General features: G+C 43.7%; 1 protein-coding gene across 1 annotated transcript; it reads right to left on the minus strand.

Moving 5' to 3' along the window:
* Window positions 1-1,182: 1,182 nt before the first annotated feature.
* Window positions 1,183-8,215, minus strand: btg1 (B-cell translocation gene 1, anti-proliferative). The gene is made up of 2 exons (XM_015959909.3): window positions 7,602-8,215; window positions 1,183-5,171 (listed from the first exon to the last, which is right to left on the minus strand). The coding sequence occupies exons 1-2, from the start codon at window positions 7,744-7,746 to the stop codon at window positions 4,768-4,770; spliced, it is 549 nt and encodes a 182-aa protein (XP_015815395.3). The 5' UTR covers window positions 7,747-8,215; the 3' UTR covers window positions 1,183-4,767.
* Between the last annotated feature and the right edge of the window lie 7,309 nt (window positions 8,216-15,524).

A 15,524-nucleotide genomic window follows, 5' to 3' on the forward strand; every position in this document is an offset into this window, starting at 1 on the left:
AGCTGCTTATGCATCCTGCTGGTTTGGAGAGCTGAAGCTCTGTGCTCAAATCCAGCATTCAGACTTGAGCCACATGTTTTTCCTTTGTGCGCCTGCTCCTAAGCAACCACTGGACTTCATAGTGCTGAAAAGGACTGTGCAGCCTTAATCCAAACTCTGGCTTTTGCAGAGTCAGTTGTTTTGGATTCAGGAGGATTGTGCCGCCAGCGTCTTGGCTGATTTTCAGAGAGGGAAAGTTAAAAGTACCATCTGCCACATCCACTCTCTTTGAATGTTGCACTGGTTATGCATCGTACTCTAAATTGTTCTGAATAATATATTTGCAGATAAGAAAAACGTTTTGCTGATTTGTGTAGAATTAGAAAAGCAAAATGAAGTTGTTTTCAAGCATTTCATTTCTAAAATAAAAGCTTTTGTGAATCAGAGAAGCAAATTTTCACACTCTATAAGTTTTATAAAAGAGCTTCAAATATTTTCAACAAAAGTTTACAAGATGGTTAGAGTAGGAGCTAAGATATTCTTAAACCTAACGTTCATAATGATCTCCAACGCCACCCGAGATGAGTCAGCAATAACAGAAACCTTTAGATGCTCATGACTGTGTTTAAAGGTGTTTAATAATTGCATTTGAAATGGTCTCTGGTAGGAATGAATGCCTTGTACTTGGGGGAAGAAAAACACAGGTGCACCATTTTCAGGAACTAGAAGTGAGCAACACCACAGCTGAGCTTCAGCCGACAGGATTTGGAGTCTTGTCTCCTGATATTCGGACGTGTTGACTCTGATAACATCAAATGACTCTACCACTGACTGGCTGTTTTGAAACGATGTTTTATCTTCACAAATTACACAAGCCTGGAGGAGTTCTGCTGTGTGGTGAAGATGCTAATGGGTAGCTTCTGCTAGTCCAGACGGTCTCTGCTGTTTCCTGGATGCTAAAACAACAACCTTCCCCGTCGTGAGTCAAGATGAGTGAATCCGTAAGTGTCAGAGTGACGTAGATCTGTCGGGATTTTTAAATCCTAGAGTTTCACCGTCTAATTTAGCCTAATGCAGGACAATAGTGTAGAAATAAGATTTAAAAATAGTTTTTTCAGTGTTAAGAGTTCAATTATGCTCATGTGATTCGGTTTAATTAGTGCATTAATGACACTTGGAAAATAATGCAAAGTCAGGCAGGAGTTATGATGCCAAGATAGGAAATCTTTTATTACAGAGAAAAAAAAAACGTCTTCCAAAATATAGAAATCTGTACAACTTCCGCACAATCAATTTACATGAACTGTACAAATTTACAGCAGTTCATAACAAACCCAAGAAAACTAAACTGAACAGATAAAGATGGCATGAAATCACAAGATTACAGCTTTCTTCTTGGGTGAGCTCAGATTTTTTTTGTCTCTTTTCCTGTTTTGTATGTAAATAAGATAAAAGGGGAAAAATACAGAAAAGAAAGAAAAAATAAAGAAATAAAACAACAAAAGAAATTAAAAACAGGATACGTCTCTACTTACAGATCATGGAAACGAAGATTTTTTTTAATACCAAATCAACTTTGGTCCTTGCCAGCACTCCTGTCACAAATGGCTTTGCTTATGAAAAATGCTCTCCGTGTTAAAAGATGAAATACAAAACTGAGAAACAAAACGTTTAAAACACACTTTAAGATTATTGGCACTTCCCAAGTGTAATGTTATGCACTCCACCATTTGTTGTACAGTTACAATACATTCTACAATATGTAAAACACCTCAAATGCGAAAGTGGCAATAATCCAACCGATCAATGACAATATTGACGAATAAAACTAACTGCTGTTCCCTTCCGGTTTCATATCTTAACATGCAGAACTTTTCCATAAGAGTATTAAATGTATGAGGCCTGAGTTTGGCAGTACATTCCAGGAGAGACTCCTCGCGTCTCGAAAAAGAAAATAGTCACACAACTTCAATTTGACATTTAGTGCATTTATGTGCTATTTTTACTTCCGTATATTCAAATCGCCCTCATGTTTGTAACCTTTGTGTGCAATGAATGGATGCCATTTAAGTGTTGAAAAAAAAGTTTGGGTGGTGGTAGCTGAGGGTGTTAAAGGGAGCTCCAAAATGAGTATCTGTTAAAAGTGAGTTGGATCACAAGACTAAAAGCCCTCTGAAGAAAGAGGACGCCGGAGAACATTCAGGACAAGAACATTTACCAGTGTGAGTCAAAAATGCACGTGGAGACGAGACGATCATCTCGTGTCTGAAATATAGACCAATCTCAAAACGTCTTGTTGCGTGACATTAAATAGCAAAAATGGAGCAGCGCAGTTTGAAAAAAAAACTGGTGTCCACCATGGAAACCACAGCTCTGTGCTCCCAATCATCTGGCCATCATGGAATCACTGCTTTTCACAGATTGCTGGAGTATCAGCAGAGAAACAGAGGGAAGGGGGGGTAGCAGTGCATCAAAGGCTATAGCTATATCACCCACGATCCTCTTAGGCACAGGAGCTTAAACACCCACAGGTATGGTGAGCGGCGAGCCCAGCCATCTGCGACCGATTTGACCGTCTACTAAGGCCTGAAGAACACCCGAAGCTGTTTCAGCATCTGTCCCATCATGCAGCCCCTCAACCCCACGAACATGAACGAGGTGCAGATACACAAAACAGCTGCCACGCCCTGTCACATGCATGTAAACAAAGTTGCTACTCACTCAGTGATCCAAGCGCAGCACAGTCCAGTGAGATGAAACAATGGCCCAGTACCCTCAACTCTTCATCCTGAATCCACGTTTCCTCTGCTCTTACTATAACCGCCCCTAATGAGCACGCAGAGAGCGTGTGCTGGTTATCCATCATTGCTGAGGGAGGGTCGAGGGCTTCTGGTTGGGGCAGGAGGTGTTGAGGAAGTCCAGAGGAGGGGGGGCAAGAGGGATTTTAGCTGCCCTGGACAAAAGAGTCTGGCCCTGGCCCCCCTTTCTCTCTCACACCAGCTCCCCACCTCAACCGTCCTTACCCAGCTCCCAGCGATGACGAATGGTGATATGTGTCACATTAGGTCTGCTTGCATCCACAAAGGGTCAGCCAGCAGCATGCTGGCTTGCTTTTGGTTAAACAGGAGGTCTAAGAGGTGATATGTGGCACTTGAGGCACCGACCCCTCCACTCCAGCTAAATTGGGTTGTAGGTATTTAAAAGCTATAAAAACCAGCAGATCCAAGCAGCACAGTTCTACCAGGAAGGACCGCAAAGGCATGGTGCCTGCTAAGCATCAGAATTCAAGAAAAAGTCTCCATAAGGCGGTATACTTTCAATTTAAAGATCTTTAGTCGTAAGGGCTTTAGGGTACTCTAAAGATTTCTGACCTCCATTTGGACAAAAGCCTTGCATTTCCCCTCTTTGTCAAATTAGCACCTAAAATTTAGTAAAGCATTATGGACTTTCACCAGAGTCCTCAGTGCCTCATGAATGAGAGAACAGATGTGCCCAGCGTAGAACCAAGAAAACTCTTCAACCCAATAAAAGACAGCTCTCTGAAATGTTTCCTTTTAGTCCTGGGCGGGTTTCTTTCGGAAGTCAGGCGTTGCACACACCCGGTTGAACAAACACTGGAGCTACAGTATGAACCAACAGCTGGATCTGCTAGAACCGCGTGAGGAGATGACATGCGAATGGATGGAATGCAGGCTAGTTTCTCAAAGTAAAAGTTACACGTCACATCCCTCACAAGTTCACATCAAAGTGCATTCAGTTGCAACCAACTGGGCCACGTTACCAAAGTTTGGGAATAAACCCCCCCTCCCCTCCCATTGCTACACTCTTCATTATGGTAATGCAGGCTGGACGTGAAAACGTGGTGAAATAAAGGGGACAAAATGTCAACACAGGAACTTGATTGTGAGCGTAATTCATCAAATCAGAGGAAACTTCCCAAGAAAGCTACAAACATGGGTGAGGGGAGGGCGACAGTGCTATGAGCCACAATGGCCTGTGTATCCCTAGGTAACATGTGTCGCAACACTTTCACTTGCATACAGGTCGACATCTGGTCGGATGAAACTCAATTCTGATGATGGGATTGGGAGGAAGAGAGGCCAAGACCACAAGCCTTGGTTGCAGTAGCTTCAGGGTGAAGAGAACAGAATCCTCATGGTCCAAACAGGGTGTTTATAGAAAATAGAGATGCCCTCTTGGGTGTTTATTTACTCCAGGCTATGAGCATGGTCTTAACCTCAGCTTCCCCCATTGAACATTGTGAAATTAAATCTTTAAAATTAAGGTTTTGGTGGGATTTTTGTGTTGTTCTCCATTGGTGTGTTGAACATGTACCCATAATACCCAAACATACGAAAAGTGCAAAGTCAATGCTGATAGCCCCTTCAGAGATGGAGCCAGTCTCAAGGATGTTTAGTTGAGTGGGTGACAATGGATGTTTAGAGCCAGTCTGGGGGTTCCTGGTGGGTTGGTTGGTTTAGCTGCCCAAACTATTTTGTTTCCACAAAACGTCTTCTAAAAAAAAAAAAAAAAAAAAAACGGAGTGCCCAGCTGATCCAAAGACAACACAACAGATGTTAAACGGGAGAAAAGGTAAAAAAAATATCAAACCTACAAGGTTTCCATCACCTGGATGATAGGCCGCATCCCCTGTTTATTTTTTCTTTTGCATTCTTTTCTTCTTTCACTAATTCATTTCATATTCTTAGCTTTAAAAAGGCTCACCAAGATCTGACCAGCCACCGTGTAACCCTGAACAAAAGTAGGCTGGGGTGACAGTGTGCCACTTTAACCGGACACAGTCATCATATTATTGTAGGCTTTGGAGGGACTGGTTCTCCCCAGAACCCTCATTTCCTCCTTGCAGCTGAGGTGAGTGTCCACCATTGAGCTCACAGACCCATTCCCTAAGGCGGAGCTGGCGTTGGCAGACAGTGGCATTCCAACAGGGACAGGCTGCGACTCGTACAGGACGCAGATGGAGCCGTCCTCTCCGATGCGGTAGGACACTTCGAATGGGTCCACCCAGAGTGTGAGCTCAGTGGGCAGAAGCAGGTAGAGTTGCTGGATGGTCAGGCCGATGCGCTGGCCCGCCTGCCACACCAGTGGATCCATCTTGTGGTTGATGCGTATGCAGCGGTAACCTGAGCCCTTGCAGGGCCTGTCTGGGAACCAGTGGTGCTTATAATGTTCTGCGGGGGAAACAAAGGACAAGATGGGGAAAGTTTAGTTGCAGGGCTTGGAGCAAACACAGTAAAGTGAAGCCACAAAAAAAAGAGCAACAGATGCAAAATGTGGCAATCTACATTTATTTTACACAGAAGTACAAGGAGTTGTTAAACCAAGACAATAGAAAGGAGAGAAAAACACCACCCGCTTCAGGCTCGATACGGAGCCATAAACAACCTGCCAACCGTACACCGTCTACGTGACAAACAGGCATTCATGGAACTGTGCAACTCCCCCCCCCGGCCTGTCAAACAGCCCCATAACAGGATAAAAATACATAATGTGTCCGGGTGGCCGTTTGGGACAAAGAGCTCCACTTCTTAAAGGGGAAGGTCATCAGTTTCAGGTTGTCGATGATTCATTTTACTGAAACAGTTTGGTTACTCCGGAGCAAATGAGACACCTTTTCGTCTTTATTCCCTGGACAGTTGGGACACGTTGAATCCCCTTTGTCCTCACCCGTTCATTTACCAACCACCTCACTTTAAGCAAACTCATTTTCTGCCAAGGCTCATCAACGCTGAATCCCCATTGGTTGGGACTGTATTGTAGCCATAAAAAGGGGGGAGTTTGGGGGAAGTAGGCCAGCATTAGGCCCGGAGGCCACCTGTATGCAACCATGGGATAATAACAAGCCCACCCCTTACCCACCCACTCCCAGCCTCATCACAGATGGCTGTTTTTCTGCCGAGCTAATGGAAGGGCTGGCATTCATGAAAGAGCGGCCTCAGCCACAAAGGCAGCTGCCGACAAACCCTGGAGCAGCTGGGAAATGATCGGCTCAGCGCGGCCTATTCTTAAAAACCAGGGCACACAGTTGGAGGAGGGGGTGGAACGGACGTAGGAAGTACGCAGACGACTGTGTGCTTAACCTAAAGAGTTTAACCAAAGCAGATTGTTTACTCGTTGGGAGACAACCTCGAACACTGGGGAACCTTTAGCGTGCTGTGTGTTCACCTGAAGCCACTTCCTGTCAGAGTGACATAGTTCAGAACTAAACTTTAGAGGTTGCAATATGGCCAAGGGCCAAAACGTCTCCCTGCCTGTCTGTGCTGAGCACCAGAGCCGGGGCCTTAGGGTTTTAGACACAATGGCAAATGGCCAAAAGGATTCCAAACATAAAAAAGTTCTACTTGACCCAGTTTAGACAGAACAACCACACACACACACCCTCTGCTTTGAATGTGATTGGGAGTGAACTCACTTTGTTTATTACATGATAAATACACACAAGCTTGTATCAGACACCACTTTTCTCTCTTCTACCGCCACCCCCCCCCCCCCCGACACACACACACAGCCTCCAACTTTGTTTACAAAAAAAAAAAAACACTTGCAGATGTTTACAGATAATCATCCATCAATGTGACAATAAGTCCTAAAACAAAACATTTTATTATTGACCCATTTTAACCATCAGTTGTTTCAATTGCTTGGCTTAGATCCAAGCAAACATATTAATAAACAACAATAATGGGTTATCTGGGCCAGCTGCATCTGCGTGGAACTGGGATGGGGCAGATTTATTTGTCTACAGTTTTTAACTCAGATTATTTATTTGTCTACAGTTTTTAGCTCAGAGTATTTATTTGTCTACAGTTTTTAACTCAGATTATTTATTTGTCTACAGTTTTTAGCTCAAGAGTATTTTGGCGCAAAAAGCTGCTTCTGCTCTAAATAAGCTGTAAAAATCCAAAGTTATCCTCATTTTAGAACCGTGTAAAAATAAAGGCAAATTCTTAAAAAAGGATAAAAGGAAGAAACGCAATAAAAAACAACATCTTGTGAATACACAGCGTAAACAAAAATGCGGCAAACTAGAATCAGAAGCAGGCTGTAACTGTTTTCAAACAAGGCCATAATCGTTTAAAACTTATTAAAACACGTGAGTGGAATCAAAAGACGTTTTACGCGGTTATAAACTCTCTTTATAGGAGGAGTGGACATGTTTACCCGCTCCGTCCGGAGCATTACGTAATTGAGCTTGTTTTGCTCAGCGCCTGTGTTCTCAGATCTGTGGAGCGAGGCGCACTTCCTCGTTTGAGCGTCTCTCTCTCTCCCCCCTCTCTCACCCCACCCCCACCCAAATAGACCCAAACAACAGATTCATTCATTTTTTCAGTTTAAAACACCGAAAATGGTCTAAATTAGCCAAACCGTCGACGGATTACCCCGCGCGCTCAAAATGTGATGTTTTATCTCCGACGAGCGCAAACAGTGGCGCGCCTCCGTCGCGCTGATAATGATACTTGAGAGAACAAAGAAAGGCTTCTTCTCAAATCCATTTGAAGCCAATTTTTGCCACTTTTCACCTAAACAGATGTGTAAAACCATTAGTTTGTTTTTTACGCGCGTCTCTTGTGCGCATTTGGATCATTTAGTGCTTTCCTTACCTGACAGAATGTCTTGTAAGCTTTGGTTGAACGTCTGGACCTGTCGGTCGTTTATGTGTCCTTTTACCCTCAGAAATCTCGACAGAAATCCGACGGCGGCGCTTATTTCTGGCTTCATCGTTCCCCGAGCACAAAGGGTATGCATTGAGAAGTGCCACGGCGACGATCCGTGCGCTTTTTCTTGCTTTTGCTGTCCGACTGTTTGCGTTCCTTTTCGATTCTGGGCTTCGATCCTTTTCTGGTGGCGCTCCGGTTTCTCTTGGCATTTATTACTTGAGGTAGAGGAAAGTGTTCGTTGGCTGGTCCGCGTTAGGGGACGGTACCGTGTTTTGGGGTAGACCCCTGGCTTTAGTAAATACGGAGGTTTAGGGAACCCTCGTCGACCCTCGCTCGTCACTTTCCTCCTCCAGAGTGAGAGCTTTCGCTAGGGGAGAGAGGTTTTTATATTGCGCCCCCTCCCCCCACCTCCTCCTCCCTACATCTCCGTCACAAAAACCTACGGCAACTACAGCTCACCAATCCGAGGCCCAGACACGCACTGACGAGCCGCATATAGGAGGAGTGCAGAGTGCGCGTCATCGAGCCCAAAATAAACAGAGGCGCTCGGCGTGAAATGATGGTGCGTTTCCGTGCTGTCGGAAAAGCTGCAACTGGAGGAAACAAAAGCGAGCAGAAAAGCACAGGAACGAATAAAAAAACAGCACCACGCTGCCCACAGATGGACGATCGCTGCTGTGTTTACACACTGATACGTTTATGACAAACATCTCCTATAGTCGTTTCTCCTGGACAAAACTGAACACGATGAGGTAGCAGCTGTGAAAAAAGCACTCGAACCCAAAAAAAATTCAGGCTGTTTTCAATCAAGATGTTTTTGAAGGTGAATAAAGTTTTTGGTCTCCACACAGATTTATTCTGTTGTTGCTTTTTAGACGTTTCAGGTCAGAAAACACTTAAATATCAGACAATGATCCAATCCTGAGTCTCGTGTTTTCAGATGGTAGTAGAGAACATTATGCAAACTTAGCTGACTCTAAAGGAAAAGTAAACCACACACAGTGAAGGAATCATGAAAGGAAGAATGATCACAAATAAAACCACTCTTTTCATTCCAGAATAAAAGCCAGGACAACATCTCGCTCACGGGTGAAGGCCCGTTCTGATGACCCAAAGATGGCAACAACTCCCCAGAAGCCTAAGCCGTTTTCTGTAGTTTAGTACATCATCACTCTCAAATCAAACACTTGTTGACAATTATCGCATTTTTCAACTGAACGAACTGAGTATCGACTTATTTTAGCAAAAATATTCTTAAATTTGAACAAATTGACAAAACAAAAGTTTGACTTTAGAGACATTTAAACAGAAAGATGAGTTCCAACAAACTGAGACAGCAGTAGGTCAGGAGGTAGACCAGGTTGTCCAGTAGGCTCAAGTAGAAGGTTGCAGGTTTGATCCCAGCTCCGACCAGATAATGCTGCTGTTGTGTCCATGGGCAAGACAATTAACCCACATTGCCTGCTGGTGGTGGTCGGAGAGAGCGTTGGCGCCCGTGCTCGGCAGCCTCGCCTCTGTCGGTGCGCCCCAGGGCAGCTGTGGCTACATCGTAGCTCATCCCCACCAGCGTGTGAATGTGTGAATAACTACTTGTGTGAAGCGCCTTGGGAGCTCGTAGAAACCTAAGAAAGTGCTTTACAAATACAGACCATATCACCAATATACAGAAACAAAACAGGAGCACTGACACCTTCTTCTGTTAAGTATGAAAATGGACGAGGATGTCCGACCTCAGGGTTCGACTCTTGTCTCTTTCCAATTAATTTAGTTCAGCGTTGTTATGAATGGGGATGTTTTCACCAACCCTCTGAAAAGGACAGAGAAATGATTCATAATCAGAATGCAATGAGGGTAACAACACATTATTATTATTATATTACTATTTGATAATAAACTTGTAATTAATAATGTTTCTGGGGAAAAGCACACGTCAGAAATGAGTTCTGAAACGTTGATTTTAAATAAAGCACTTTATAATGTAACCTCTAAAAGGGCCACTGGGGTGTATAACTGTCTATCTGACTTTTTAAAATAAATTTTTACATAACGATTAATGTAATTAATCATGCAATTAATGATAATTAATGTATCAAGCAGGAGAACATGTTTGGTTCTGTAAGAAAGACAAGAGTCGACTTGTTATTATATCACCTTGTTGTCTGCATCAGTGGTCAGAGCTGAGGTCTGAGAGTCTTCATGACAGAAGAACAGGAACCGAATCGGCGGAAACGCGCTCCTTCTGTGGCCTTGTTAACAGAGAGGTCTTTTCTACACGCTGGCTAAAATCTGTGGAAAAGTACAGGCTGCTGCTGGTTGTTTGTTGCAAAGGGAGTCATGATGACCTGCTGAGCGTTCTAATCATGATGCAATCAGGAAGGCGAGGGCCACATGAGAGGTCTGAGTGCTGACCTCAGGTGATACAGACAAAAACAAACGGACAACCAGTGGAACAGCAAAGAATCAAGCAAACAAAGCCTCGGCTGTAAACTAATCCATGGCTGTTATTTATTATTTCACCTGAAGTCATTATAATGCAAAATGATTAAAAGGACATTGTGTGGACGTTTGACATTTCAAACTTAAGGTAGGGTTTCGGTGAAAACATGAACGCCAGCTGCAGAAACCCCCCAGAAGCCTTCCTCATTTCCTGGTTCAACAACAAAAAGTTGCAGTTTAAAGGGAAATCCTCAGATCCAACACGAGTTCGTGCATGTGAAAAACTCCACCGCTCCACCACAGACACAGTTTCAGCCACACGGGCGGTTGGAGGAAGCGGTGGGCAGTTTCAGGGTGTTGCAGATGGCCTGTGAGGACTGATCTAAATACACATTAGTTTCATCAGGTTCACATGTCTGAGAATCTCACTTATTTGACACAAATAACACCATTCTCACATATTCCGTGGGAGCATTCTATGAATAAACATACAAATATCTGTTTTCTGGAACTTTGCGTGTCCTGATAAACAATTTGGAGACAAACTCAGTTCTGTGTTTATAACCGAGGCTGATCAAATTCTTTTAAAGACGATTCTTTGCTGGAAGGGTTTGTTCCCATTTTATTTTTACAAAAGCAAAGAGGCGTTCTGTTGGATTTAGGTGACACACTTGGCTGATTCACCGTTTTCACGTCTCTTGTGCGTTTTTGGCAGAGTGCCTTGGTGCACTATGACGGAACATTCCCCCACTACAGCTGGGGCTTCATATTGATGTACCCAGCCACTACGTGTGCCACTTACCGGAACTGCGCTGCTCTGGGTGGCTGCATGTTGGAGTAGCTCTGTTGACTATATTTGAGTTTTGCCTTTTTTGGACATTTTTTCTTCTAGTTTCTCAAGAAAAATGATAATTTTTTGGGCATTTTACTTTTCTGTTTCTGGTGCTGTGAAGCTTAGATGATTTTTACTGCCATTTTTACCACTTTTTGAGCATTTGTTATGATGTGTAACCGTGGCAACAAGCTGTTTACAATCGGGAGCAGCTGATTAACATTGGAAAGGCTGAAATAATACCTCAACTGAAGCCAAAAATCCCAAATGAGCTAAAACGCAAGAAGCGTGGATGCAGAGCGGGAGCAAAACGGAGACAGAGAAAGAGGAAATTCATCTCTTCCATCGATCATAATGGGTAATGTGAGATCACAGGCCAACAAGATGGAGGAACTCCAAGCCCTTTCAAGGACTCAGCCAGAGTATCTGCAGTTTCGGAACCGCTGGAGGAGATAATGCAAGGGAGGATTCTCCAGAGAATCAAGAAAATTATGGACAACCCTGAGCGTTCTCTTCACAAGACTGTCCGACAACGGAAGAGTGTCTTCAGTCAGAGGCTTCTTCAGTTTCGCTGCAACACTGACCGCTACTGGAGATCCTTCCTGCCAACAGCCATTGTGACTTGATTATTATTATTATTCTGAGCTACTACAGCAATCAATTTCCCTCTGGGATTAATAAAGTATTTTTGAACTGAATTGAATTGAATTCAGTAGGCAGAAGTTTGCAGGTTCGATCCCATCCCCCACCAGGGAATGCTGTTGTTGTGTCCTTGAGCAAGACGCTTAACAGTTCTTGCCTGCTGGTGGCGGTCAGAGTGACCGGTGGCGACAGCTTTTGGTGTGCCCCAGAGTGGCTGTGGCTACGCTGTAGCTCATTATCAGTGTGAATGTGTGAATGACTGATTATGTGGTAAAGCGCCTTTCCGAGTGGTGATGATGCTGACGGTTAGCTTCTGCTAATCAGAACGTTTGTGGCTGTTTTTGGACACTAAACCAACAACAGCCTTCCCCGTCACGAGTCAAGATGGCTGAGCACATGAATGTTGACACTGTGACGTCGATCTGTGGGGATTTTTAAATCTTAGAGTTCCACCGCCTATTTTCTATCAGAAGCTAATGCAGGAGATAGGTGTAGGAGACTATTTTCATGCTCGGCCTGCATGAAAAACTCACAGTGACTGATTGTAATCAGAAATAATAATAAAAATGTTTTTTCAGTGTTTTACATCTTTAAACGTCTGAGAAAGGTCTGAGAATGACTATGACATGTGTTGGACCTTTTGTTCGACACCAGAGTGTCTCTGGTGTTTTTCATGGACAGGAGAGGCTTCTTTGCTGCCCGTCCTGATACCAGACCATCCCCCAAAGGTCGTCTCCTTGCTGTGTGGGCGCGGGTGGACCTGTACCCGTCTGCTGCCCTCTTCATAAGATCCTAGCTGTAAACTGCTGTCAAACCACTAAAGCAACAATCTTTGTGACACATAATGTTTCTGCCGTTCTCTAAACGCTTGGCCATAGCTGAACAAATAGTAGTTTTCCAGGCCACCACCCATGCATGCTGACTTTATGAACTCTCCTACTAGCAGGTTTCAGTAAAATGCAGTTATCTGTTTTTCAGAGCTTTGTTGCGCAACCTTAACCCCAATTTAGAACGGTTTCTGCTACAAAATTCACAATAACTCATTGTCATTTATGTAATTATCTGTTGCATTTAAAGCCACCCAGTAGAAACTGGCTCTGCTCCAGACTCAAGCATGCTACCTACTGCTCCTCCAAATGTTTAACCTGTAGTTTCATGATGTTTATTTGTTTCCGACATAATTATTGTGAAGAATTTGTGTTTACGTCGATGTTTTTCCAGCGCGGACATCGGTCCAATTGGAAAATCTTTGCAGCCACCTTGAATTCAAGCTCAAATGATCAGAAACAAGAGATAAAAAGAAAAAAAATCGCACATTTTTAAAGTCTGTGGGTTAAACACGCAATAGTTGCAGCACAGGTTTTCAGCAGAGTATTACTGTAACACGTTCAGGTGACTAAACTGGCACCATGATGGGAAAAGTCACATAAAACACACAAAGGTAGCAACGAAGGAAGCTGGTTCGCTGTGGAAAAAAGCTGGAGGTTTGCAAGCAGGCGTAATAGTCCACATGTGTCTCACACAGACATCTGCAAATGGGCAGCCGCCTCATTACCCACAGAAGATTGTGGAGGTGGAAGTCTGACTTTGCACAGCTCAGCAGGGGAGCTGAAAGTCAAAAATTACAAAAGTGAAAGCAAAAAATACAGATAGTAAAGGAGCAGAGTAAAGAGTAACTACACCGGGAAAGCCCCAAACATTCCTACCCTGTTGGATAAACTGGGAACGCTGTAGACACGGCACACCTGAAAGAGTTACAATAGTCCCGTACTGGTCTGCTTTCAACGGGTGGGCCTCCAGCACTGGTAAACATGACCCTCGGTGTTGCCAGACTGGGGTGGGGTATCCTGTCATTATGCCGGGTCCTCCGCTAGACTAATGAATGGAAGCTTTTTATCTCAGACAGCTTGTGAAGTACAGCAGAGGAAAGAATGTAAGGATGCAGATTGGGGGGTGGGGTGGGGGGTGGGGGGGTGGGGGGGGGTTATTGGCTGCCTACTGGAGTGGGTGGCATTTTCCAAAAACATTCATTCCTTGTGGTGAACACACACACACACACACACACACACACACACACACACACACACACACACACACACACACACACACACACATACACACACACACACACACACACACACACACACACACACACACGTTGCATGAGGGTACTTAGAACTACTCAAAGACCAGGAAACTGCAGCATATACGGGTCAGACTTAAGATAAGCCAACATTCATCAGGATGCGAGACAAAACAAAATCCACACGGCTCCAGGTACGCGCTTCCACGGATCTAAACAACTTTATCCTGATAAATATTTGTCTCTCTGGATCGAATCATCGCTCCAGTTCAGTTTTGCTGCCAGAAAACTATTTGCCTTTGTACGCTCTAAAAAATGAAATGCCAAATGTACCAAATCAAGTTATGTTGCTCGTCCCGCTAAAGCAGGAGTCAGCAGCCAGGTGCTACAGGCACAGTGGTGTCCCCAGGAACAATATAGGGTGGTCATGGGTCATTTCTCCACATAGCATGTCTAAAAATGCCTTTGATTTAAAACAACACTCTTCTTTAAAAAAAAACATTAAAATATGTTTATTATGCCTGAAGTCTGATCTGTTCTAGTTCAAAGGTCACCATTGTACCAACCTGGTAGCCCTTTGTGTGACTCAATACCCATGAAGTAGCCCTCAGCTTCACAAAGGTTGGTGACCTTCGGCTGCTCTACATCTAACGAGTAATTTACATTTACTTTTAACAAAACAGCGTGTAACAATGAACATAACTCTGTATTTTTTTTCATTTTCTGCCCTAAAACTTTAGTCTAATTAAACAACTTTAATCATTTGGTTTCTGTGCAGATACGTTGAACTTCTGGGTGTTTTGTTTCTCTTACACTGAAGGAAATAGAACAAATGAAATGGATTCAGTTACAGAAACAGAAACGGGTATGTTTATGTTTATGTTTATTTATTTGGCAGACGCTTTTATCCAAAGCGACTTACAATTTATAGCCTATAGGGTGTGTTGTAATCAGTGGGGGAAACCGGAGTACCTGGAGGAAACCCACGCAGGCATGGGGAGAACACGCAACTCCACGCAGAAAGGCCGCAGCCGAGTTCTGAACCTGCGACCTTCGTGCTGCGAGGCAACAGTGCTCACCACTGCGCCACCATGCAGCCTGTAGAAATAGGGTAGAAATGTTAACAATGTTTGAACTTTTGTTCATCTGAAGTCAGAGCTAATATTGTGTCTCAATAGAGTCACACTCTGAGTAAATACAGGTGTATCATGGTCACCGCTGGACGTTGTGAGTCTTGTCTACTGGAGCACCAACCCGGCTGTTAACTCAGTCCTGTAATTTGCACATGTGAGCAGCAAAGCTGCTGTTCAGCTGAAGTCGGGTCTCACTTCAGCTAATAATATCCTAATGACACTTTTGTTGAATGCAAATGTTAGTAGTTTTAGTTCAACAGCACAAACGTGGAAAAAGTCACAGGAAAGGATGAAACACTGTAGACGAAAACAGAAAAATAACAGAATCCGTTTGAAATCTGCCATCTAAAATGTTTTTTAGATCAAAATGTAAAAAACACAGCTGTCAAGGTAACAGGAACAAACTCCTGTTGAAAACTGAAATAATAGTTTTAGTGGGTCAAGAAGAGAGATCACTTTACTTTGAAAAGCAACAGGACACGTGTTGTACGTGCAGCCTGATGAAATCCAGTATGATCTCATTGTGTTGTGGAAATTATTCATGCACCTAAATCAGAGTTGGACCACGTTAGTTCACTGGGAAACAAACTTAGATGAAGTCTGGCATTTTTTCATTCCTTTATGCCGTCAAATCTCTATGTCCCAGCCTGTTTTAGGTGTTTCCCTGCTTTAACACGCCTGATTTTAATCAGCAGGTGATTAACAGGCTTCTGCAGAACCTGATGAGCAGCTGAACAGAA

The sequence above is a fragment of the Nothobranchius furzeri genome, chromosome 1, assembly GCF_043380555.1.
Source record: "Nothobranchius furzeri strain GRZ-AD chromosome 1, NfurGRZ-RIMD1, whole genome shotgun sequence".
Lineage (NCBI taxonomy): Eukaryota > Metazoa > Chordata > Actinopteri > Cyprinodontiformes > Nothobranchiidae > Nothobranchius > Nothobranchius furzeri.

Bases quoted from the DNA above. Each gene is read 5' to 3' on its own strand.
- btg1 (XM_015959909.3), bottom strand. From the start codon at position 7,746: ATGCATACCCTTTGTGCTCGGGGAACGATGAAGCCAGAAATAAGCGCC. The intron at 5,172-7,601 runs GTAAGGAAAGCA...TTTCCCCCGCAG, and splicing joins CTTACAAGACATTCTGTCAG to AACATTATAAGCACCACTGG.